This window comes from Leptonotus elevatus, chromosome 13 (assembly GCF_054856555.1).
Source record: "Leptonotus elevatus isolate MCC_2025b chromosome 13, RoL_Lele_1.0, whole genome shotgun sequence".
NCBI classification, from domain to species: domain Eukaryota; kingdom Metazoa; phylum Chordata; class Actinopteri; order Syngnathiformes; family Syngnathidae; genus Leptonotus; species Leptonotus elevatus.
The window spans coordinates 11,561,122-11,585,680 of NC_141251.1; the positions used below are offsets into that span (position 1 = coordinate 11,561,122).

Consider the following 24,559-nt stretch of genomic DNA (forward strand, 5'->3'; position numbering starts at 1 on the left):
CTGAAGAGTCCAAAGGTGTCTGTCTTCCAAAGAAGGGAGCAGCTTTTATAAGGCAGAAAGCAGATGAACAGGTGGCAGCAGGTGGGGTCCCCTGCCCTCTACCACCCCCTCTCACCCATGCGGCAGACTCCTTAACACCCACTCTCAGCACATACACACACATGCATAAAGTATATATGCACACTCAACACACACACACACACACACACACGTAAACAAAAAACCTTAATGAAATTCCAATTATCTTGGGCTGGGCTCTCCGGCCGAGGCTTCACTCGGTGCCATGTGTCACACACACCAAAAGTCTACCATCTGCTTGCACAACTGATGCTGCAAAACAAACTTTATGAAGCTGACAACAAAATTTGATTCATTATTATTGATATAAAACATTGGCGCAAAAACTGTAACTAAATTATGTTGAAGGATTGATAGGAAAGAACAAATATTTCATCATCAGTATTTTATTTTAGCAGACCAAATATCGCTTCTTGTTCAATATACTGCGATTTATTAATTTTTTTACAAATCTTTGCCCACGTGGCTACTAAGTAGTATCACGCTACAAATGCCCTCAAATCTCCTTTCACTACTTGCGTATCTGGTCTCCGTGTGATGAGAAGCATAATCTGAGATTAGCCTGAGGCAACAAAAGTGTGCTGCATAACCTGAGGGATTTTAACTGAAAATCTGAGGATTAAAGATCTTGAACAATATGGACAAGATGGTTCGCAGATTATTGCGGCAAAACCTGGAAATGATATTGCTAATATTCTTATTCACATTAAGAATTGTAAAATTCAGTGTTGTGGTCTTAATGATTGACAGTATGTGGGGGGGCTTACATGTCCTTAAGTAGGCCTACAGATGGAGATGGGAAATAAATAATTGATCTGTGTACCGAGCCGAAAGAAAAAGGGACAGACAGAATAATTTGTCTTTCTCATCTTTCCCATCTGGTTACATAAAATGTGGAATTTTTGGGCACAATACATTTATCAAATCTACAACACCAACATGTTTTCCAATGTGTGTTTTCTTGTCCAGAAAGCTGCAACATACTTTAATGTCCCCCCTTATTTTGTCCATTATTGTAAAAAAAGAAAAAAAGAAAAAAAAGTAAATTCCCCAACAATTTAGTGCCAGTTGTTATAGAGAATTTAGAATTCAGTTAGCCAAAAATAGCATTTCCAGCACTCATTTAACTTAGTCAGATATAACTTCCTTTTTTTTTTATACTTGTTTTACATTATTTGCTTTAATTACACTGGTCCATGTAAAAAAATAAAATAAAAATGACATGAATATTTTGTAGAACAGTTTTTTACTCCAGTTTTTCTGTTTTTTTTTGGGGGGGGGGGCTTTTGATAGGCTACTATGTAGTGCACTAGCCCAGCCACGTATCTTAAAGGGAACATGGCGCACTATTGACTTTTAAACTTCTAAATCCTGAACTGCCAAGAGAGTCATAGAACATACTGTATCTATTAGACCATTCTAGGAGAATATTCCACCTCACTTTGCTACAATGATATTTAATTTCGTTTTTTTAATCACTTTTCTTTGCAACCAGTGGCTTTGAAACAAACGTTTTTGAAGGACCAGCGGAAGGTCATCTTTGCCTCAACAAGGCTCAGTGTACAATCTGCTATATGCATATTAGTAGAGGTGGGCACTTCTGTCAATCGTCGATTCCAGTCAATGACGATGCCCACCTTTCACCAAGTGCTTCTGCATTTTTGGGCGAATGCTTTGACGTGAAGCCTCGCAAAAATACCGTCTGGACCGGCATAAATCTGCTTCAGTCCGATGCTCCACCTTTTCGAGGTTTTGTATCAATTTTTTATTATTTTTATTATTATTATTATATTGTAAATTTTTTATATGTTAAATTAAAGAGAGAGAAAAAACTGAGGCATATAGAGAAAAAACGAATGAAATATTTGGTTTTTACATCCGAAATTGCTCCAGAAAATGTTGTGGGCTACTTTATTAACATAACTATATGTATACATTTTTTTTTTATTCAAACCAGTGTTATTTATATGATTGTTTTTGTGTGTGTACGTCTATAAAGGTTTGTGCAGTGATAATGTTAGACTATTGTCCAGTCATGAACAAATATAATGTAATAATTTTTTAATATATGTCATTTTGTACTACGTTCTAATGAGTGATTCTATGTGTTTTCATCCGAGCTCTGGATTGACCAACTCCAGGCTTGGGTTGAGAAGCAGGTTTTAAATGATTAATCACTGTGGAGGTCGAGTATAATGGCTGTCTCCGCTATTGGGTCATGGACACAAGCTGATGCTGTCTGGTCATTTTGGGATGGACTGGTTAGCTGTGCAATTAGGCATATAATCCCATCTACCAGTTGGTTCATTGATTACAGATTGATGTAGTTTGCCAGCTGCTGCTTGTCTTGTCTGAGGGCCTCGTCTGAGATGAGGCCCTGCCCTTCCGTGTCTTATGATTGGCTCGTTTCAGCACCTACGACTCAGCTGTGGCCTGTTGTCAAAAGCCATATGTCACAACTGAGGAGTGACCCGTCAGCCCCAACAGAAACACACACACACTGCGTTAAATCCAGATCCCCTTATGGAGCGATGGAGATTAGGCCACAAAGCGTATGTTTTAGTCCCGGAGAAAGTGTATCTCATAAATCCCATCATCATCATCATCTCCAGATTATTACAAAATAAGCATCGACTCATGGAAACATAATTGTTTCTCATATATTGATCTGAATTAGCACCGTGAGGCCTTTTGTTTTGTAATGTCATTTGAAAATGTTGAAATGTAATAATAATAATAATAATAATGATCTCCTTCAAGGTACTGTTATATTCTCATTATACATTTATGACACACACAAGCGACAGACAGACAGCTAGCAACTCGATCTGGCAGCTGGTCAAATGAGGCTCACAGTCTAATTGGGTCAAGTAAGGTGAATGTAATTTTATGCCTATTTGAACCTTCTTCCCCTCTAATTGGACTGATTAGCTATGCTTAATTGGCTCCTGGGATCTCCTATTTGTTTTGAATTCCAGATAATAAGCATAGTCAAAACAAGCCCTCAAAAATGTCAGTGAACCCACATTAAAATGTAAAATGGGCTTCTTTACGTTTTATACTGTAATGAACTACTAAGTGTGTTGTGTGTTTCGGTGTTGCCATTTCTGTTTAGTACTCTTATGTCCGACTGTTAGTAAACGCAACACAGGTCTCGCGGGAGAGGAGGGGCGTTACGTGCATGTTGGTTGCGTGTGCTCTTGTCTTTTTCTGCTAGCCTCGTGATTTGTATTCTATTTTCCGGCGTCAGCAGCGTTTGTTAAGATAAATACAAGGGTGACATTTTTGCAAAACGTTACAATAAGTAAGGACAGATTTATAAAACTTCCAGTGAAGCAAACTCACTTGAATAAATATAATTTTATTCTGGAGACAAAACTATTTTACAGTGTGCAACATTACAGAAGTACAATAGGTGCTTTAAAGCGTCCATCAATGTATTTCCAAACTCGCTTAAAATTCTCTTTAGTCTATGAAAGGTAATCATTTGTAACCGCTGAGATTGCCCCGTTGGCTTCCATTTTGCATCTGGCACTGTATCATAAAACAATTTCCCCACGTTCACATACTAACAAAATAGTAACTGTGGAAAAACATCATTAGCCATCAACATGCATTCACGTGGAAAACATGGTGCAAAAAGGTGAATCGATGCATTACTTGTGTTGAAACAATCCAATGTTAAATCAACCACTTAAATAAAACAGTGTATTTCCAATTTCTTCAAATAACTTAGCTTTCATTTACATTTAAATCAAATATAAATTATTAGATGGATTATTTGCCAGGGAAAAGAAAGAATTTGAAAGCAGTTTGTTGATTTTTTCTCTCTCAAAAATAAAAAAAGAAAAGAAAAGAAAAAGAAACAGCACAAATAAATGTTAATCATTCAAACTTATATATTCAACTCCACTGATGGCTCATGAGCTAAGACTTAGCAAAGGTGTTTTTGTTTTTTTTTCTATACGTGAAACACTCTTGATATGACCTATACGTAAACCGGAATGGTGACACGATCACTCTTTGCTCCGAGTGTCTCACTTCAAACTCGTCACACAAATCCCATGACGAACCGCGCAGGTAAACACCGCCCCCCTCACAGCTCCTCACTCTCCAGTGTGGCCTCAGGAGGGAAGCTGGCGAACAAGAAGGGGCTCGTCTCCGATGTGGGGAAAGTCGATTTGATGTCGAGTCCTTGGCCTGTGAGGGCTGCGTAGCGGCTGCCCGCGCGCGGCGTCTTCTTCATGGGCGCCGGCACGCTCTGATGCCACTGTGCTGAAGGTCATAATACATGGGCGACATGTATCAACTTCAGTAAAGCTGCTGACGGTTTATCGAGGTACTGCTGACTTTCGTACCATAGATGTCGAGCCTGCAGGTGCAGGCCGCAATCCCAGCCTCGTTTTTGGCTGACACTGTATACCAGCCAGCATCCTCTTTGGTGGTTGGCTGGATGAGGAGGCACACGTATCCTGTGGCGTCCTGTTGCATGCTGAAGCAGAAGAAAAGTTGATTTTCACGATTTGTTTTTGAGTTGATAGCAAGGAGAATAGCAGGACTGTATGACCAAGAGAGAGGGTTGTTTTCATCATCCTGCACAGTAAATTGTGTACATTTGACTCAAAACAGAGTCTATTTGGCCCCACTATAAATTGAGTAAAATTTACACTTGGAAGAGAGTAAAATATTCAGAGTAAATTTTAATCAAAATATTTTTAGTGTGTACGAGACAATTTGCAGATCCCATGAAAAAACTATTAAAGATTTGTCACTCAGAAATTCTAAGTAAATTTTGCAAGGAGGATTTTGACTAATTTTCACTACTACATTATTGTATACAATTCTAAATCTACATTTGGTAGGACATTTTTGTCTCGATCAACTGAGAGTTTAATATTTAATATTATTCTGAAAATAATTGTTCTACAGTACTAGACTAGTATAATTTTTTTTACATATCTTTATTTTTAGATCAAATATTCTTCAAATGAATTAATGATTTAGATTAAAAAAGTGAATGATTAAAAAGTAAATTTTGCAAGGAGGATTTTGACTAAATTTGACTAGTTAAAGAAAAAAGGGGTTAAGGAACAAACTCGCAATCTTCAGCTTGGGAGACTGACACTCTACCACTACTACCGAAAAACAATGTTTTTCTGGGTTACAAACATTCCAGTGGACGAGCAATATACTAGCACACAGTAGGAGTGGCATAGCTCAGGTGATAGAGTGGCAGTCTCCCAAGCTGAAGGTCGTGTGCGTTTCTCAACCCTTGTATGTAACTTTTTTTTCTTTTAATAAACTAGTCAAATTTTGTCAAAATCTGTCCTTGAAAATTTGACTTAGAATTTCTGAGTGAAAAATCTTGAATAGTTGTTTTCATGGGATAGGCAAATTCTCTCGCACACACTTAAAATACTGCACTCTGAATATTTAAAATGTTAAATTTATTCTGAATATTTTACTCTCCTCCAATTTTACTCATTTGTATGCTATATTAATGCAGAGCAGTGATTTAACTGAATAATTGAAGTATAAAGATAATAATAATAATAATACTTTCAATGAATTGATTGCTGCAATAATTCAGAGGAATTGGCGCACGCTGCTGTCATGTTTATGAATGAAATACGATGACATCCGCCACGCGTGTCTGCCGAGTTCAGAATCTGCCTGTGCCTCAATCAAATCCACCAAAATAGCGTTTAACCATCTGCACCACAACTTAGACATGCTATTTGCTGGTCTAAATTGTAGTTTACTTTCGGTTACCAAATTGTCAGGTGCTCTACCAGTACCACTACACAAAGTAGCATCCATTTGTATAGCTGATTGACAGTTGAGGGATCATGGTTTTAGTGCATTTGTTGAACACACCCCACAGTGTTCGAAAGAGGATAGACTGGCTTTCTTTTTCACAATTTTTTATTTGTAATCATTCAAATTTGGCAGCGGTGTTAATAGCCTTATTTTCTGTGGTGTGCGAAATTTAGAAAACATTTATTTTCATTTTCCAGGAACTTGAAGTGGTCTTGTGTAAACATTTGCTGAACATTTTTGTATTTTCTTCGGAAGTCTCACTGACCTCATTCTGCTCTGTGTTCTGGGAATGGTGTCGTTGTCTTTCTTCCAGAATATAACTGGGTGGGGCATGCCCAGCACCCGGCACTCCATCCTGACAGGGGACCCTTCGGGGATTCCCATATTCTGCAACTTCTCCACAAACTGGGGAGGGTGTTTCATCTCTTTCTCTGAGGGGAGAGTTCAAAAATTCAAATCATGCTGGGGGAAAAAAAAAAAAAATCCTCATTTTCATTTTCTATTCACCACTCCAATGCAAATCTGCTCACCCACAACTTTGAGTTCTAAACTGAGGGAGCACTGCCCTGCTTTGTTGCTTGCAATGCAGGTGTACGAGCCAGCATCTTTCTGTGTCAAGGGGTCAATGACAAGTGAGTGGATGCCATTTTCCCGCACCAGCATCCTGTGGTAAAGATCTGCATAGACGGGTCTACCATTGACCAACCACATGAGCTCGGGATTGGGTAGACCACTCACCTAAAACAAACAGGGAACATTTTTACTGTTGAATCGGCAAATACTATGTGAAAGTGATGCTCACGAACCTACCTTACAGTCTAGTCTGCACACCTTGCCCTCGTGTGCTAGCATATCTCCTGGAGCCTGGATGAAGTGAGGCCGGAAAAAACGCTCATGGGTTTGCTCTCCCTCAACTTCCTGGACACGAGTTCGTACCCTAAAATGTGGAGATGTTGAGGAAAGCCTAACGGTTCACTTGATATATTTGGTTCCAAATCCATTTAAATGGATGCTTACAATTGAACCAAAACACAATGTGGCCTAAAACCTATACAACTAAACTGAAAAAGAAATGTAATGTTTCCAATAGGGGTGGTAAAACAAATGACTGAAATAATGTGGTTGAACATTAACTGGGATGTGGCTCTGTTCAGAATGAATCACATTTAAACTCATGTTAAAAGGGAGTCCGCACACATCTGCCACCATTTTAAGGGGCTCTGATTAACCTCAAATACATTTCAGGTTGTAGGCTTTTTTGTTTTTTTTTGTTTACTTTTTGTTTTGCTTTGTAGCAGAAGCCTCAAAATTTTGTGCTAACAATGACAGCAATTTAAGCACGATAATACCACAACCATGCTACCATAGGTATGGATAAGTCAGAGTTAGCACAATACATTCAGGCTTTTGTTAGATTGAAATTTGGTTATGTTCTGGAACTAGCTATAGCAATGCCTTAGTGAGGATAAGCAGTTCAGAAAATGGATGGATGGACCCTTAGCACCCTCCAGTGGTGAAATGTGTAGGAGGCCTGTATGTGAGCTGGTTGAAGAGCAACAACATGTACTTGGTGGAGTCTTGGCCCCATGTTCGCTTGTAAGTGATTTGTGGTCAAACGTATAATACTCTTTAGGGTATAATGAGGAATTTAAATGTTGCTAAAATGGCAAAAAATGTGTTTAAAATGAGTGATTTAAGACATTAGCATTTGTTAGCACCCTACGCTATTGGACCCTTGTTGTGCTAATTAAGCTAGCTATGGTAATTCGGAATTCATGTTTTATAAAGTAATTCTTGTCTTAAACATGGTTAACAACGCACTTTACGGTTTATTATATTCACATTTTGAAAGCTGTATGTTAATGTCGCCAGAAAACAATTTTAGTTAGACATTTTAAATATAATTCTTATTCTACTGTTGTATTTAAATTTTTGTCTGTTACAGTTTGAACTGAATTGTTCACAAGGGATTTAATGAACAAACTCTAAGAACAATTCAATCTGTTAACCGTCCGGCAAGCTAGAATGCCGGATAGAGCCGTCAAAAACACCAAGTGTGTGCACACTTGTGCAACCAAGCTATTTCCTTTATTTTGACTTCCTCACTCAAAAATATCATTTTTAATCAATTGAGTTGTGCAGGTAGCATTAATGGCGGAAATGTTTTTAAATTATTTATCACAAAAACCTGGACACAGGTGTGGAGATTTTTATATCCGCTGTTGTCAAGATCTGCATTCCCGCTTACCTCTGAGAGTTAATCGGGGTCAGTCGGCATCGAGGTGGTCCTGTTTGGATGATCAAATGACCTGAACAGCTCATTCGTCCCTGTTGATTTACAAATGGTACATCAGAATTGGTACAGAAGAATGCGGTCCTGAAACAGAAGCTCAGTGCAAGGTGTTACCTGTGGATTTGCTGCCATGATGGTGTAATTTCCATCATCATCAGCTGTTGTAGACTCTATATGTAAAGCACATGTCCCATCACCCTCTCTTATCTTCTTATAATGTGTATTCTTCCTTAAGATCTGCTTCCCATCCTTGAACCAGTAAACCTGCCGGCATATCATCAATTATAATTAATGACTACTGCATAAGATAAAACCATAAAAGTATTGTGCTCTTTGTCACCACTAGACGCCTCACCTTTGGAACTGGGATGCCAACAACTTTGCAGGAGAAAGTAACAGGTACGCCCTCCATGGCCTTGTAGTTCTTGAGTTTCTTGTCAAAGATGGGCGCGATGCATTTGCCCGAGGGCACGTCGTCGTGCTGCACGTCATCGTCTGACTCCTCCACTGGCGTTCGCTCCAAGCGGAACTCGATCTCGCTCATTAATCTCTGCTCAAAATTGGAAACTTTGTACTCCTAAAAGAAAGGCGGGGGGGAGCTACATGAAAGCAAACTTAATGCACGTTTTGCCTTTCTACCCGCTGGAAACCTTTTCAGACTAGAATGTATGCAATAATGCACACAGCCTTTTGAATTTGTGAAGATTATTTTCAGACATCATAAGCGTGTGTGTACTGTATTGATATATAACAGTAGTCGTATTGAAGTCAAAACTTGGGCATTTGAACCTAAACTTACATATTCAATTCTGACGTAATAGCACTTCATTGGAGGCATGCTGTAGCATCTATTTGACAAAATGCCTGCTGGAAAGCAAAAATAAATAAATGCTCATGCATCAAGCTCAGAGCGTAAAAGAAATTAAATAAAAACACTAGCGAATATTTGGAATGTTTACATTTGGTTGAGTTTGCCTAAATACCTCTGACTCATCAAATTACAAAATAAAGACATGTGTTTGCTTTCTAGAGTTAGAATGAGTGAACTTTAAAGTAAACCAACAGTGAGTCATGAGCACAATGTAGTCGATTTCTTCGTGCAGGTTACATATTAGTTAATGGATGCTTGAATGGTACCGGATACCAGCGGAAAGTTTGGCCAAACCATTCTATTGCATGCAAAATTGTGTCCAAACGCAACTGGCACTGCATGAACTGCCATTATGTTAGCTTCCCAAATTAGTGCTTGCAATGAGATGATCCTTGTACCTCATCATAGTTAATGACAGTAGCTGGAATGTTTGGTCCAACAAGGGGTCTGCTGGCTGTTTTCCCCTCAATACTCCGCTTCTATGAGAGGATAGGGATGGATGATGAACTCCCACAGACACACAAACTGCTGCTAGAGAAGCGCACAGACAAGCTAAGGAATGTTATATACAGTACGTGCATGGTTATAGTACATGGACACAATGACCGATGAGCGGGAATTAGGAAGGAAAAATGTTCTATTATTATTATTAATATCATTATTATTACTACAGAGTATGAGTAACGAACAAAGTCAAAAATTAATTGTGAGCTTTTGTCCAGGGATTGCAGTCGTGATAGGCCGATATGTTTTTTTCAAGGCCGATATCAATTATTAGTAGTCAAGGAGACTGATAACCAATATTTCAAGCGGATATTCATTTGCAGTAAAAGAGAAAATATTAGCGTCAAAATTGAAAGAAAAAAAAAAGTTTTCTTTTAATTTTAAGCGTATAAAGAATTGACAGTTTTGTATAAGAATTATAACATAGCTTCTATGGTCATCAGCATGTGTTAAGCTAAATTAAAAACTAAGCAAGTAAATAGTTCCCTAAAGTTTTCTACACTATATAAAGTTTTCCAGAATTTCTTCGTTTATTTTATTTAAATTTTTTAATAAAAAGTGTAGGGAGCTCCCAGTATCAGCATAATTTTTTAAGAAGTAGAAATTTTAATAAATGTATAAATTAAGGTTCCCTGTATCTCGACAAATGCATGCGAATGTAGCTAATATGGGGTTTTCGTCAGGGTTCGGAAAAGGTTTTAAAAGATCTTCGAAGAGTGAAAAATTGTCTGGATATGTTTGAAATAGTAAAACTGTTGGTGAACATTTGAGAAATCCTGATGAAAATCCTAAATTTTGCAAGCATTCACTGCTCAGTGAGATACCAGCTTTACCAGCTTTCAGATTCGGCTGATGCTGATATTTGTCAAAATGCCAAATTTCTGCAGCGATAATCGGTCTATCCCTAGATAGCAAGTAATTAAAGAGCAGGGACTTCTACCTGTCAATATGTCGTGAAGGAAACTTGAAAATGTGAATTTTTGTATTTGGTTTTAAACATTTCCCAATATTAGTATAAAAATGCCTATACAAAGGGTTTTTCGGGATATATGGTCCTACGGAGACTAGAGGAAAATTCACATTTGTACAAATATATTGTTAGTTTATCTAACCAGCTTAACATTTAATGCACTTTAAAAACAATACTAATAGTGGCCCCAAGTCTTCCATATAAATATGGCTCATGTCCACATAACTGAGGAAAACCAGACTAAACAACAGATGAGTTAGTTTAAAATTAGTGATAACATACTGTACTAACATGTCAAACTACTCTACCATTCAACTAACTAAAAGGGTGTTTGATACCTGCTGATAGGCAAAAACGGGAGGATCATCTTGAAATTGCAGTTTTTTCTCAATGTCATAAAGAACAGCATCTTTGCTCTGGCGAATGATTTCGGTTGATGGCAGGCGCGTCTTTGGTACTTTCTTATTGAACCTTAAGAGACAAAATAAATATTTTAGAACACGTGACAGTCCGCCCAACCTCTGCAGTAGTGCAAACAAGTCACATGCAAAGTACCCTAAAGGTGCCCCTTTGGGAAGGCCCATGGAGTTGGTAGGCTGAGATGGAGTCAGGGAAGGCAGGATGGCGCTCAGGAAAGCCACTGGGTTTTGGATCGGGCTTGGCGTGGAGCTGCTGGAAGTGGGAGAGGAAGCCTGCGGAGGTGACCGGGCTCTGATGGCGAATGTGTTATTTAAGGTTGGTGCTGAACCCGGCGTGGGTGAGGATATGAGTGATGGGGGGCTCGTTGGGGACTGGAGTACTCTCGTGGGAAAGGTCCTGGTCGGCGGCGAGAACGGTGAGAGCGTTGGCGAACTGGCGGCGGAGGAGTTGAACTCAGCTGCCAGTTCCTGGAGAAGCGGAACTGGGGACTCAGTTGGGGAGGGACTCCTGACGGGTGAGAACGTTTGAGCCGTGATGAACTCTTTCGGCCGGGTGTAGTTGAAAGCCTGTGAGGTCGCGGTGAGATTCATGAGGGAGGCGTGGGTGCTTCTCAGGAAAGCGGCTGGAGATGTGACATGATGTGAGGCGGCGGTTGCATCTGTTGCGCTTGAAGTGAAATTTGACACTGGCTGAGAGGAAAATTGTGGTGCGGGCGCAGTTCTGGCAAGAACTGTTGCGGACAGGTTCAGGTGGGAGGCATGGATGGTGTTCATCTGGGTCGAAGGTGCCACGCTGAGAGGTGGAGCTGTGTTAAGCTGTGGCATAGGTGGAGGGGACGTCACCAGGGAGGAGGTCTTAACCTGGGGAGTGGATGGAAAGGATCTTGGGGGAGGAGTGTTGATCACAGGAGCAGAACTCAGTGAAGGTGCAGGGGGTGTCATAGTGTGGGCAGGTCCAGATGTGGGCGTCAGCTGCGAGGTGTTAAGGTATGTCGATTGGGAATCACGGTTTTCTCTAAAGGACCAGAGTGGACCTACACGAGAGTTTGTGGCCTCTGTTTTAACCTGGAATGAAGGCTGATTGTGGATTTGGGTCGGGGGTTCACTCTCTTGCTGCTGTTCCATAAGAACTTGGTTGTGAAGGAGCTGGAGCTGCGCCGGGTCCCTGTCAATCAAGTACAAGCAACATAAGAGATGAGCTGGAAAGACACTATACATGGTGAACACGAGGAAGGCTCGGTGCTGTGTTGCAATGAATTACGGCTGGTCACTCCCGTAAAGCCCGGCAGAAGTGAGCCAAAGTCAGCATGAAGATGATCTGCCCTTTTATGGACCACCAACAAGTTGGCCACACAAACAACTCTGGATAACCTCAGAACTCTTTCAATACGCACACTCAATTGAGTCTTGTCGTCACGGTTTACATTATATTGAACTACTATTGATTAAATCACCTTCTTGTTTTGCCAATCCTATCCCAAGTAGTAGCAGTAATTAAACTTTTCAGGGTGAGCACAAGGATAATCACAAACCGCATGATACTGACCGCAATGATAGGCAGGAACTTCTTGCATAAAATGTTAAGAATCGCAAGTGAACTTACAAGTAGAAAATGCCATCCTTTGTTTTGGAAAGCCTGAAGGTCCACATTTCAGGTCTGCTTGCATGGATTAGTGAGTTGCGACTAATAGTTGAGCTGAAGGAGGAGCAATTATATTTGGGCAGGAAGAGGAGGGGGAGGATCAAATGTTGAAATGATGTGAACTGAAAATGTGATTTGGGTTGTAAAATCTTGTTTTTGTCTGTATATTTATAGCAGGATTTCACGTTCATTTTTTATATGAAGAGTGGTTGCCTCTCTGTGGCACAAATCTAGAACGTTATATCATATATTGACGTAGGATCTATTTAACTAATGATAACAGACGTAATATAAAGATGTGGGCTTGTTTGGTAGTCAGTGAAACAGCTTACAGCATTTCTTAGTCTAAATATGCCTACTTCTAAATATGTCCATTAGTCGAAATATGGTATTCTGGTTAATATTGTATTAGTGGAATATGAGTTAAGCAGCAGAATCCATCCGTTTTTTATTAATATCAGAAGGCGGCCATTTTGCACTTGCTGAAAATGACATCAAAGTTGCTCAGATCTCTGGTAACAACCAATCACAGCTCAGCTTCAGAAAACAGGTGAGCTGTGATTGGTCGTTGCCTGAACCCTGAGGAACTGTGATGTCATCTTCAGTCGACAGCAAGTGGCAAAATGGCCGCCCCCAGAGATGGACAAAAACAGCTGGATTTAGCTGAATAACTCATATTCTACAAATGTAACATTACTAGGGAGCTCACAATATAACATATTATTGTCAAGAAATGTTTAAGGTTGACTTGCCCTTTAAAGAAAAACAGTTACTTTAGAACTTTATTTATTCAGCTCTACTTACAGTTTGGGTTTTGCCAGCACTGGTGGTGGACCTTTGTTGCCAAATGCATCAGAAGCATCTTCATCAGGTGAAGCAGATGTGTAATTTTGCTCACCCTCCTCAACCTCAGGTAGTTTGAAATGTACACGCAGACCGACTCTGGAGCTGGCGCGCGAGTCTTTGTAGTTTGTCAGGACCCCAGACTTTAGGCAGGAGTTAGGAGGCGGATTGGGGAGGGGCAACAAAATAGATGTCCCATTCTGATAGTTAGAGGCCGCCTTGTGATTTGAACTTGCGTCGGGTGACGTCAACGCTGGTCCGGATGCTTCCTGCTCAACCGCAAGTGCAGCAGTGAAAGGTTTTGGGTGCGGGGCCAGTTGTCCTGTGTTCTCTGGAGGCACCTGGTGAAGGCTGAGAGGGTCTAAGTTGGGAGTGCTAACACTGCGATGGTTGACACTGGGGCTACTGGACAAGCTGCTGGGGTCCAGACCGTGCAGGCTGGTACGTAAGGTGTCCGGACGGAGCATACTGGAGTTGTTGGGGTGCAGACGAAGGGTGCTGGTGTTTAAGGGGTCCAAACGTAAGGTGCTATTGACTAATGGATCCAGCCGGATGGTGCTGGAGTGGGGCTTGATGTTATTGGTCAGAGCGATCTCTGTTTGGGGTTTTACAGAAGGGATGGTGAGATCTGATGTGGACGGTTCTTGGACTCGACTGGGCTCCACAGTTAAAGTGCAAAAAGGCCTATTTGCCTGGTTGTGAACACCATTAGCTGCAAAAAAAGAAAAAAAGAAAAAGTAATAATAATACATTTATTTGGCGTATTGACATAAGACTAATATGATGATGGAGTCCTTCTCCAATATAAAACAGAATTATTACCTTTGACCTTTAGTGCTGCGGTACTGGACGTTATTCCGTATGTGTTGCTTGCAGTGCAAGTATACATCCCAGAATCTTCAGCAAAGACCTCAGCAATGACCAGTGTACATATTTCCTCTGGAGAAACAAAAGTGATACTCACATCATGGCTCAGTTGCGTGGATGCGATCGCTGTTGAGAGTCTTTTCGCGAGAGAGGGCACATGACTCCTTGAGAGTTTCTTTGTACGTGTAGCTGGGTCTATTTGAAGCTAAGGCAGGTTGAAATGATCTGCCATAGTGGTTCGACACAGGATGAGAGACTACCTTATAAGGTGCACAGGCACAGAGAAGCAGCCTTGGCTTGTGTACAGAAGAGAAGCAGAAGTCCCCACCAAGGACTAAATATTTCAGAGCAGTATGTATGCATACAGCATGTTACATACCTAAGGCAATAATTATATTTTTCCACAAATGAGGAATTCTAAAAGAGCTACCTGATTCAGCTGGAGATCTGGGCTCTGAAAACAAAAAAAAAGAGCAAAAAAAAAACCCTCTTGTAGCCTTATTTGGTATCACTTTTAAAATGTATTTGTAACCACTTTTCGCTGACGGTACCATCGATTCTACAATGAAAATAAATACATTAACGAGAGCCTCTCCAAGTCACATCCTCGAGAGCCTCTAACCAGCCTGTTTTCCATGTCTCCCTCCTCCAACACACCGGAATCAAATGATCAGCAAGCTCTACAGAAGCCTGATAACGATCCTGATTATTTGATTCAGGTGTGTTGGAGGAGAGAGACATGGATCCCGAGGACCGAAGTGGGAGATCCCTGCTTTATAGTATTACAAATATGAAATGAAACAAATTTTGGCAAGCAGGACATTTGTTGCTGTTCTGGCTGAACTTATTGAGCAAAGTGTTAAAAGGGAAGACATTCCCCCTCCCCAAAAAATTCTTGACAATTATACGTTCTATGCAGCCCAACTAGTCTAAATGTGGTATTCTGGTGAATATTGTGTTAGTGAAATATGAGTTAAGCAGCAAAATCCAGCCATTTTTAGCAATATCAGAAGGCGGCCATTTTGCCACTGGCTGTCGAATGAAAATGACAAAATTACAGTTGCTCAGGTCTCCAATCACAGCTCAGCTTTAGAAAACAGGTGAGCTATGATTGGCCGAGTGAAAATGACATCACAGTTGCTCAGGTCTCAGGTAACAACCAATCACAGCTCAGCTTCAGAAAACAGGTGAGCTGTGATTGGTCGTTGCCTGTACCCTGAGCAAATGTGATGTCATCTTCAGTCAACAGCAAGTGGCAAAAACAGCTGGATTTTGCTTCATAACTCATATTCCACAAATTTAATGTTAATCAGAATGTCATGTTTAGACTAGTAAGGTGACAATATAACATATTATTGTCAAGAAATGTTAAAGGTTGACTTCCCCTTAGTTAAATTAAAATTAGTACCAAAACTCTTCTGGCGTTGTTGCTCTTTTGAATTTCCAAGTACTGTACTGATTTTCATCTGTGCTTACTTTTCTGCAGGATCCTAAAATCTGGAGAGTCTTCAATGATTTTTGCTTCTTTGTACCATTCCACTCGCGGTGACGGCACCCCCTTCACACAGCACTCTAGCACAACCAGCTGCCCTTCTGCAGCCACCAGGTCCTGCAGACTCTAGAGGTGTGAGAAAGAGTGTTGTTGTGACATACTGGGCGCTCGGAACATACTAGCACATATCCTTTTAAGACTAATTCTACCTTTGTAAAAACGGGGGCAGCCATGACGGCTTGCCCGTTGAAGCCTGGCAGGAGGTTGAGGCTGGATGTTTGATTCTAGACAAATGCAAAAAAATGGATGTGAGCAGGAGAAATACAAAAGAAATGGTATTAAGTGCGTCGTCTGTTCTACCTCAGGTTGGGACGTTGGAGCTGCGTTGGGGAGCAGTGGACCCTCTGTGAGGTCTGCTGGCGGTGATGTCGGAAATACTTGCGCAGGTAAGACTGTCGTTTCAGTCGCCAATGCTTGAGATAGCTCTGAGTCTGGAGGTGGGGTGGTTATCGTCTGAACTGGAACCTTCTGGATCACAAGAGTGCTGAGCTCCTCTGCTGGTTCTCTTGGGGTTTGATTTTCTGAAGACTCTTTAACTTCTCTTGCGAATTGGCTTGGCAGCGGTGTGGACTTTGGCTGTTTTCCCTGCAGGCTTTCCCAAAAAAAAGATGAAGATTGACTATTAACAAGAGCTTTAAAATACATCCAAATCAAAATGGCGAGAGTAGGAGAACTTACTCGGCTACATGCTCAAAGTTCAGTTCCCCCTCAGAGTCTGATGAGGATGCACCTGTTGGAGCACGTTTTAAAATAATATAAAATAATTGATTGCAAATGCAATAAATCTAATCTAAATCTAAAAAGAATGAAAGAAACACCTTCAACGTAAATCTCCGCTGAGGTGGAGTCAGTTCCGTAAAAGTTTGATGCGAAGCAGGAGTAGCGTCCGGTATCCTCCTCAAAAGCCTCCGTGATGATCAGAGAGTGCAGCTCACCGTTGGTGATGATCTGAATGTCAGGGCTGTTCTCCAACTCTTTGCCCTCACAGAACCACCTGCAATTCAGCAAAGTCAACATGTGCACTCACTGTTTACACCTATGCTAACAAATGAGGGTTGATTTCCTGTCTTTGCTTTGATAATGATGCTCGGTTTTAGGGTATCCATTTAATGCTATGTTTTTTTTTATAGTAGCTGCAGTTTGTAATATTTTGCTTATTTGCTTCATTTTATTGTCTTCTGACCCATGGATGATTGCAGTGGACATGGCATATTTGTGTGTCTAAACTAATAAAAACACATAATTTGGATGATGTCAACACTTCTGGTTCATGGTTGGATCCTAGCTAACCAATCACAATCTTAAGTTGATTGGCATAATGTTCATGTTAAAAATGTTGCATATAGGACTAAGCTTGGTAAGTTACAGTCATACTATTCTGGCGTCCACTATAACAAATAAAAACACGAGATAACCCCCCAAATTTTCCCCATGTTGTTCTTATGTGGGAAAAGAGTCAAAATCAGTCAAAATAAAATAAAACAAATAAATAATTTGCCCAGCAGAATAAATGCCTTCTCAGTACAATGCAATGCAATTCTACACTATTGTAAAGTACAAACACCATAATGGACAAATTGTGAAATTAATACCTCTTAATATTGGTTGGGGAGTATTGAAGTAGCTCTAACTTGTTCCCAGGTCAGTTTTTTTTTTTTTTTTTGCATGACCAAAGTTATTTTGACTGCCAAGCAAGCCGATAATTTCTAAGCCGTACATTAGTGACAAACTGCAATTATACGTATTTGTGTGTGGATGTCAGGCTCCATTTCATTGTGACTATATTTCAGTTATTCCGCTTACATTCTTGCTTTTCTGTCAATTTTCTTCCTATCACTTAAAAGCTGCAATATGAGGGGCTTTTTTTGGTTAAGTTACAAGTCCATCGTATAAACATCAATGATCAATGAACACTTTCCCTTTTGTCCGTAAAGTACAGCAGTGAGCTTTACCAGTTTAGACAGGATGCTGGAGCGCAGCATAACAAATTCCCTGTTTTGACTCTGAAAACTTTATCTTGAGGACTACTGTTTTTATTTTTAGGTCAGGGTATGTTAACTTTCCATAGACAATGACAAGAGAGGATGGATGAAACTAGCGTTAAGTAGTAGTCACTTCCTTCCATGTGTTCAAATCATGCAAGTAGGAGTAAATAATTGCCCTAAAGTGGCTGTGTCTGTGCATTCCGATTTTTCCAATTTACATTTTTGCTACAGTTGACTTCCGGCATGCAGAATTGGCCTCACAACAGTTCACAAAAACATGAACTCCTAATATATTAATATGAAAACCTACAGTCTATTTATTCATTTTAAAACCATAACAGTAAACTGACTTCCAATGCACTGAAGCAACATGAGCAGTGGCTACTCAGAACATCTATTTCCAGTCGATGAGTCCTCGAGCTTGCTGAAAATCCAGCCAATAATCAAAGAGGAATGAGGTAAGCCCGTGGCGAGATGATGAGCGCTTTACGTCGGTAAATCCGATTCAGCGCTGTCGTCGAAATCAAACTTGCACACTCAATATGTCCAATTGTGATTTCACAGTGAAGGCACATTGGAATTCCTTTGCATGCCTCACTGGAATAGACTCACTGCCGGGATGTTCTGCTACAAGAGAGCCATTTGTCATGAGTAAGAGTCTAAATTAAAAACATGAGTAGTAAAGAGGATGGTTGGTGAGCTCCTCACTGCACCTGTCAGAGCTCATTTTCCTTCAGCGGCTCAAAACTTAGCAAGGAGATTCCCGCTGGAGCCTGACAGCTCTGAACTTCAACGCACAATGCTACAGTCGCATAATGCTAAACTTCTCTCACACACATACGACCAAGCACATCAACTCAAAATGACAAATAAGTAACTGAAACAGTCCTCATAAAATTAGTACAAAGAATGAGGTCTATCGGATGAAGCTTTGAGAAAAATATTATGACCTAACTAAAAGATGAAACTCCATGAAATAACATTGTAAAGTTTACACTAAAGAGCAAATAAACCATCTTACCAAAGTGCTGCGCGTGTTCATGCCACTGCCAAGAGCTCAGTTGGTTCCATTATCAGACGAGACTACAGCTCGCAGTGCCAGTCCAGTCTAAAAATGGCAGAGCGCTTGCATTCTCCCAGCACAAGTATACGTTAGTGCCTCAACAATGCTCAGTAGGACTAACAAGACCATGCCCCCTCCCCTCTACCTCGCCTATACCTCATGTCCATGCTGCCCTGCCTGGAACCTCTTCAAATGGCCTCTGTTTTCTTACTGAAGCATTTTTTTTTGTGTGGCGTTTTCCAAACATAAATATTTTTACCCCAAGTAAAAACTTTCAACCGAAAGCGTATAGAACAGTGTGGAACCTCTGGTGTTGCTTGACCAATATTTTGGGGGGGGGGGGGGTAATTATTCCAAAAGAAGGGTCACCCATAACTGGATGTTTCATGTAGTAGCTAAAGTTTGTACATTTTACTTTAAACAAAACTGAGCAAACATAACGGATTCTGTTGAAACTAAAGGTGCATTTTCACTGCAGGCCTAAGTGCCCAATTCTGATTTAAATCTCATGTCCGATTTTTGTTGAATTATTTTGATGCACATTTTCAAGACATTGGCACATATCCAAAGTGCACACAAAAAAAGTACACCCACATCACCACCAGCCAGAGACAACACACACAAGCAATGGCAATAAAATAATCCAAGTAATGTGTCCATTTACACTGCACTCACATGAGCAAATATCCAATACGCATCAGACTTTTGCCACTTGAGACCAAAAAAATTGGAATTATGTCAATTGAACCATGTAGTGCAAATCCAGTCTTGGAGGTTACACTACAGAGCTAATGTTAGGGCTCTGAAGTTCGTCCACCACAAACTCATTCAAGAATGTCTTTATTGACCTTGCTATGTGCACTTGGGCAGAGTCAGGCTAAAACAGAAAAGGAGATTCTTATAACCGTTTCCACAAGGTTGAAAGTTTATATTTAAAAAAATATATATATATAAGGATCTGGGGGAACTACAGACTGTTGTCTAAGCCCTCTTTTAGCTCTCAGTCTTGTTTTTATCAGACTAAAAGTAGCCCTTCTCAAATAGAGTGCATGGGACCCCAGGGAACATTTTTATTTTTGCCATACTGGAACAAGGTGTAATTGCACATCCATTACAGTAGGTGGCAGTGGTGTTCTGCAGAGGCATACCTACAGCAATTTTATAGACAAATTATGCTATTTATAGTCACGGTACAGTTGCGGTGTGAGTGAAATATTTTCTTTCTCCTGGGGGTGCGTAGCAAAAAATAATTGCTGAACTAAAAGGACTCTGAGCATTTCTGATACTCTTCAAATACAGTAACTTTTCAGCTTGGTAATATGACACGGTACCCTATCCTTGGCTAAATAATATTAGATCTCCTGTCTGAATGGACAGCTTTGCAGATTTTCGGCTTCTTACCGGACTTCAGGTATCGGATGTCCTCTGACGATGCAGTCTAACTGGACTTTGCTACCCTCCAGAACTTCTCTGCTTTTCAGTTTTTGGATAAAATGGGGAGGCTCACATCCTGACTCATCTGCACACGACGGAGTTTTTGTCAAAATGTAGCTTTCCGCCGCATCCACCTCTTTCGAGTCAAACTGCTGCTCCTCAGTAATCCTACCGTCCTGTAACTCCACATGACCAATCCCAGAGTCCAGCTGGATCTCTGGCTGGTGACTAACAACGGGATCGGGCCCATCCTCCGCCAGGTCCGCGGCCAGGGCCGAGCGCTCCCTACTGTCTGAGCAAATTGTTCCGTCGCTCTGGCTCTTGTTCTGGTTCCGACTCCGATGGCCTTTGCAGGCTCTCGGTCGTACCCGTTTGGAGGTGTTCGCCCTGAAGAGAGAGGAGAGCTCTTCGATGAAGTCTGCCGCTTTGTTGAGGAACTCCTTTTTGGACTGGGTCTCCACCCCGAACGGGGAGTTCCTCGCTGACTTGTTCAAGTGGTTTAGACCGTCACTGCTGTTCCTCATGGTGTTGTCCTGCCGTAGGGAGGCTGAGTGTGGCGTTCTGTCCACTGTGAGCTTTGGTTGCGTTGCTGGCAAATCAACCGGCTGTGCGAAAGGCAAAGTAGAGGAAGGCATGTAAGGAACCGGAGAGGGCTTTGTGAGGTGAACAGAGGAAGTTGCAGACGGTGAAATGGAAGCTGAGGCAGAGGGACTGACGGCGGCTTTGACCTCTGCCCTCTCCTCACGGGGCTCATGTCCGATGGCCTGGCGGGCCAAGTTAACGCTCTTATCCAGCTCTTCTTGGCTGAGGAAAGCCGACAGGTCTGGCAATTGGCTTTCATGGAGCACCGCCGAGTCCTCAGCCTTTCCTTTGAGCGAGCCAAAAATCTGAAGGCGTGACGATGACGCATCGGAGCGGCTCATCTCGCTGTGACGCTGATGGGCTCGGGCCTCGGCCAGGTAGCTCTCTCGTAGGAGCTGAGAGAGCGACAGTGGCGGTTCAGCGGCCTTTTCTTGCATACTAGGGGAGGAATCATAAAAGTGTCAATGAGATGATTCATTTGCTGCACACATAGATCTCAAACTGACAACTGATATGAGGGGCAATCAGGGACATATATAAATCAGGATTACCTCGAAATGCTCTCATTTACATTATTGAAATGCTCTAACAGTTCATACTGGAATTTTTTCATGGAAGTGTTTCAGTAGTGTGAATGACTTTATCCTGAAATTATGTCCCTGACATCCTCCCAAAGGCCCGTGTAGTTATTTTCTCAACTTAACTGAAACATGTCTGACTGACCGAAATATCAAGTCTTTATTTTCAGAGGTGGGCATTTTGCATATTTTTGATGGTCCGTCATTCGTCTAACCTCACAAGCCAGATTGATAATTGTGATTCACTCAAGGGAGTTCTTCTCATTATCAATCTTGGACTTCACTCCGCAGACATGTTTGGGAAAGGAGGGACTTTCTGTACAATACTTCGAGCTGATTGGACCAATCAAGGCGATGGATGGAAAATGTCGTCTTCCATCTCGTCTTGGGGAGGAGGGGTGGTGGAAGCACGAACATCTTTACCAGATAAAAATGCACAAAGCGCCACCTTCTGTTCAAATTCAACAAGGAAACGGTGAATAATTCAGCGAGAACAGAATTAATTGCAGCGTCCATTCGTCTGTTAGGTTTGTTTAGCATAAACCCCCCTAATCTGCGCTTATTGGTTTTGTCCCGCCCTAAACAACGCCCGTTTGGTTCGACCTGAAAAAGGTCGGTTGTAAATGTATCATCGGGAGCGGTACAAGATGTATTCTCCGGAGTTCGTGAACTCACAAATACCAGGTTATCATTTGTCACTCATCGCCCCCTTCTGTCATCGTCAGTCCGTCATTTTTTTCAATCCAAACCAACCTGTACTTTTCAATTTATTTTACCCACGCTTCTGTCATCGCTACTTTAGGACCAACCGCTACTTCAGAATACAACCAAAAAATATTTGATGTTCTCATCACCAAAGTTTAATTGCATCTTTCCATGCGTCATGAAAATAGTAGGAAATCAAAACAACAGGTCTTGCTTTCATGCTTGGATAAATTATGATTTTAATATTTGGCGTAGTATTGCACCCCCATCAATTGTACATTTATACACCTTTATAACCCTTAAGAGCCACCCTGACAACGAGTTTGACACCCCTACTCTAGACTTTAAGTCCTTTGGTGTGAATGTGAGTGTGAACGGTTGTCCATTTGTGCCCTGCAATCGAGGGCCTACCTTGCCTCTTGCCCAAAATCAGCTGTGTCAAACTCCACTACACTCATCAAGTCCAACAGCTTCTGTGACTACACGAATACAGAAGCTGAAAGGAAAAAATATGGTAAAAATAGCAATTTATTTTCATCTATTTCAAGCATAGTCGTAACAGGTTACCAGGTTAGTTGGGATACAGACCACCCCTGCCCCTTACCAAATCCTGCAAAGCTTCCTCCTTGCATAATTTTCTGACACCAAGCATGAGCAAGTTATGGAATACAGACACGAGATAGGCTGCGCATATGCTACTGACACTCAAATCGGCGCGATTAAGCGCACTGCAATGCCCTTCCAGCGGACCCGAAGGTGCAGCTGTTGTGTACATTCATCCTTTGCAAACAGACTCCAAGCCCCACCAAGTCATATCTAATAATAGCCGGGGTCTCAGTTTACATGAAGAAAATCAACAAAGAAAAGCTTCCCTCTTCTTGTGTGACCTTGTTATCATGAGTTTAATCAGTCATGTAACCATCACCAACCAAATCAATGTAATGATTGTAGATCGAGACTGCAGAGTGAGGCGGAAAGGCTCGTTTTCATGACCCGGCCCCTGCTACACAAACACAAGACCACACGGGGGGAGTTCAAGTAATTGAATTAAGTAGCAGCTTTTGCAGTCGGCATCTAAAAGTAGACTGAAGTCCATCATGTCAGAGATTTTCTGAGGCTCTGCGCGGCATGACGCTGCTGCCAAAAGGACACCATGCAGGAATAATGACTTTAAGGGATGTCGTGTTTTTACCTTCAGAGTAAGCCCAGCTGGCCTGTGGGAATGGACTGGTGTATCCTCAGGGTGCACCTGTGCTCAAAGTGGGAGATTTCGGGTCTTCCACTTGCTGCCACCTGGGAAAACCTTGGGACAGGCAGCTGCCCAGCTTTCCCGCTTTTCTCGCGCAGAGTTACCCTTGGCGTTTACCGGGAAATATGAAGGCGAGTAGCTAGGGTAACCTGTCAGCAGTAAAAGTAGCAACATTTGTCAGCGCCGCGGTCGCAGGTTATTTTGGGGAGGCCTGGCCCATATGTCTGGGAGGCGTCCGTGCTCATTGGCCAGCGGGAGCATGCTGTAAAGGGATTCCACTTGTGCTGGTCTGCCAGAGACCGCCGTCCGACAGATTTAGAAGCCCCTTACCCAGCCTCTCACACAGCCACACCGTCAACTGTCAACACCGCAGGTTAAGAGCAATCGTAATTTTCAAAGCAGTCGGATAGGTTCCTGCAAAATCATCTGGAATGACTGTCGTGATGGTTTATTCTGCCTTGTTTGCAGCTTTTGAGCAGAGTGCATTTTGTGTATATTAAAAGTATTGTTTATGAATGTAGTAAATTGTACTTACCTACCCATTCTAGTGAGATCCAAATACAAGACCTTTATCAAAATTTCTGTCTTTCCAAAGATAAGAAATGGCCGTTTGTGTTTAGTTCCTTTATCAATAGTTTTAAGTAATTATGATGTATAATCTTACTGTATTAGCCTATTATCACGTTGTTGTTCATTAGCATTAGTAGCCCATTATCACACCACATTTGGAGAAATGGGTGGGATTAGTCTTGACTCGTGACTTCTGGTATGTGGTCTCCCTCTAGTGGTATGTGAAAGAATGACTGTCTTAGTACAGTTCGGTTGTATTTAACTTAAGTTTGTTTTATTTGCATCTCAGCTTTAAGAACTGTTTTTATGTCATGATGTTGCAGCTGAAGTATTTACACCATTTGCAGATGGAAATCTGCACAAATCATGCTAGTAAGACTTAAAATAATAATAATAATTCTACAGAAAGCAGTTTGTGCACTGTTTTTTTTTATTTTTTTTATATAATTTCCCATACAGTTTTTCAAATTAATTTTATAACATCTACCTCCCATTTGAGAGTTGAAATCTCTGTTCAGGCCACCGTGTGGCATT

The 24,559-nt window shown here is 41.3% G+C and overlaps 2 protein-coding genes across 3 annotated transcripts in view; one reads left to right on the plus strand and one right to left on the minus strand.

Moving 5' to 3' along the window:
- Positions 1 to 3,419: 3,419 nt before the first annotated feature.
- On the minus strand, positions 3,420 to 21,360 carry mypn (myopalladin). The gene is made up of 19 exons (XM_086092547.1): positions 20,309 to 21,360; positions 16,678 to 16,853; positions 16,538 to 16,589; positions 16,160 to 16,451; positions 16,009 to 16,083; positions 15,784 to 15,925; positions 14,263 to 14,379; positions 13,402 to 14,152; positions 11,092 to 12,120; positions 10,875 to 11,007; positions 9,461 to 9,541; positions 8,547 to 8,768; positions 8,306 to 8,455; positions 8,147 to 8,226; positions 6,709 to 6,835; positions 6,429 to 6,636; positions 6,164 to 6,329; positions 4,437 to 4,570; positions 3,420 to 4,353 (listed from the first exon to the last, which is right to left on the minus strand). Exons 1-19 carry the CDS (start codon positions 21,358 to 21,360, stop codon positions 4,175 to 4,177), a joined length of 5,166 nt encoding a protein of 1,721 aa, XP_085948673.1. The 3' UTR covers positions 3,420 to 4,174.
- The window catches only part of dnajc12 (DnaJ (Hsp40) homolog, subfamily C, member 12), a 35,741-nt gene continuing 18,597 nt past the window's right edge, over positions 7,416 to 24,559 (plus strand). Inside the window, exons 1-4 of one of the 2 annotated variants that reach the window (XM_086092544.1) lie at positions 7,416 to 7,494; positions 8,538 to 8,590; positions 15,794 to 15,931; positions 16,165 to 16,245. In XM_086092544.1, the coding sequence (XP_085948670.1) occupies positions 16,225 to 16,245 (21 nt within the window). In that variant the 5' untranslated portion in view covers positions 7,416 to 7,494; positions 8,538 to 8,590; positions 15,794 to 15,931; positions 16,165 to 16,224. Of the gene's footprint in view, positions 7,495 to 8,537; positions 8,591 to 13,750; positions 13,882 to 15,793; positions 15,932 to 16,164; positions 16,246 to 24,559 lie in introns of those variants that run through there. The other variant, XM_086092546.1, reaches the window with a different exon arrangement.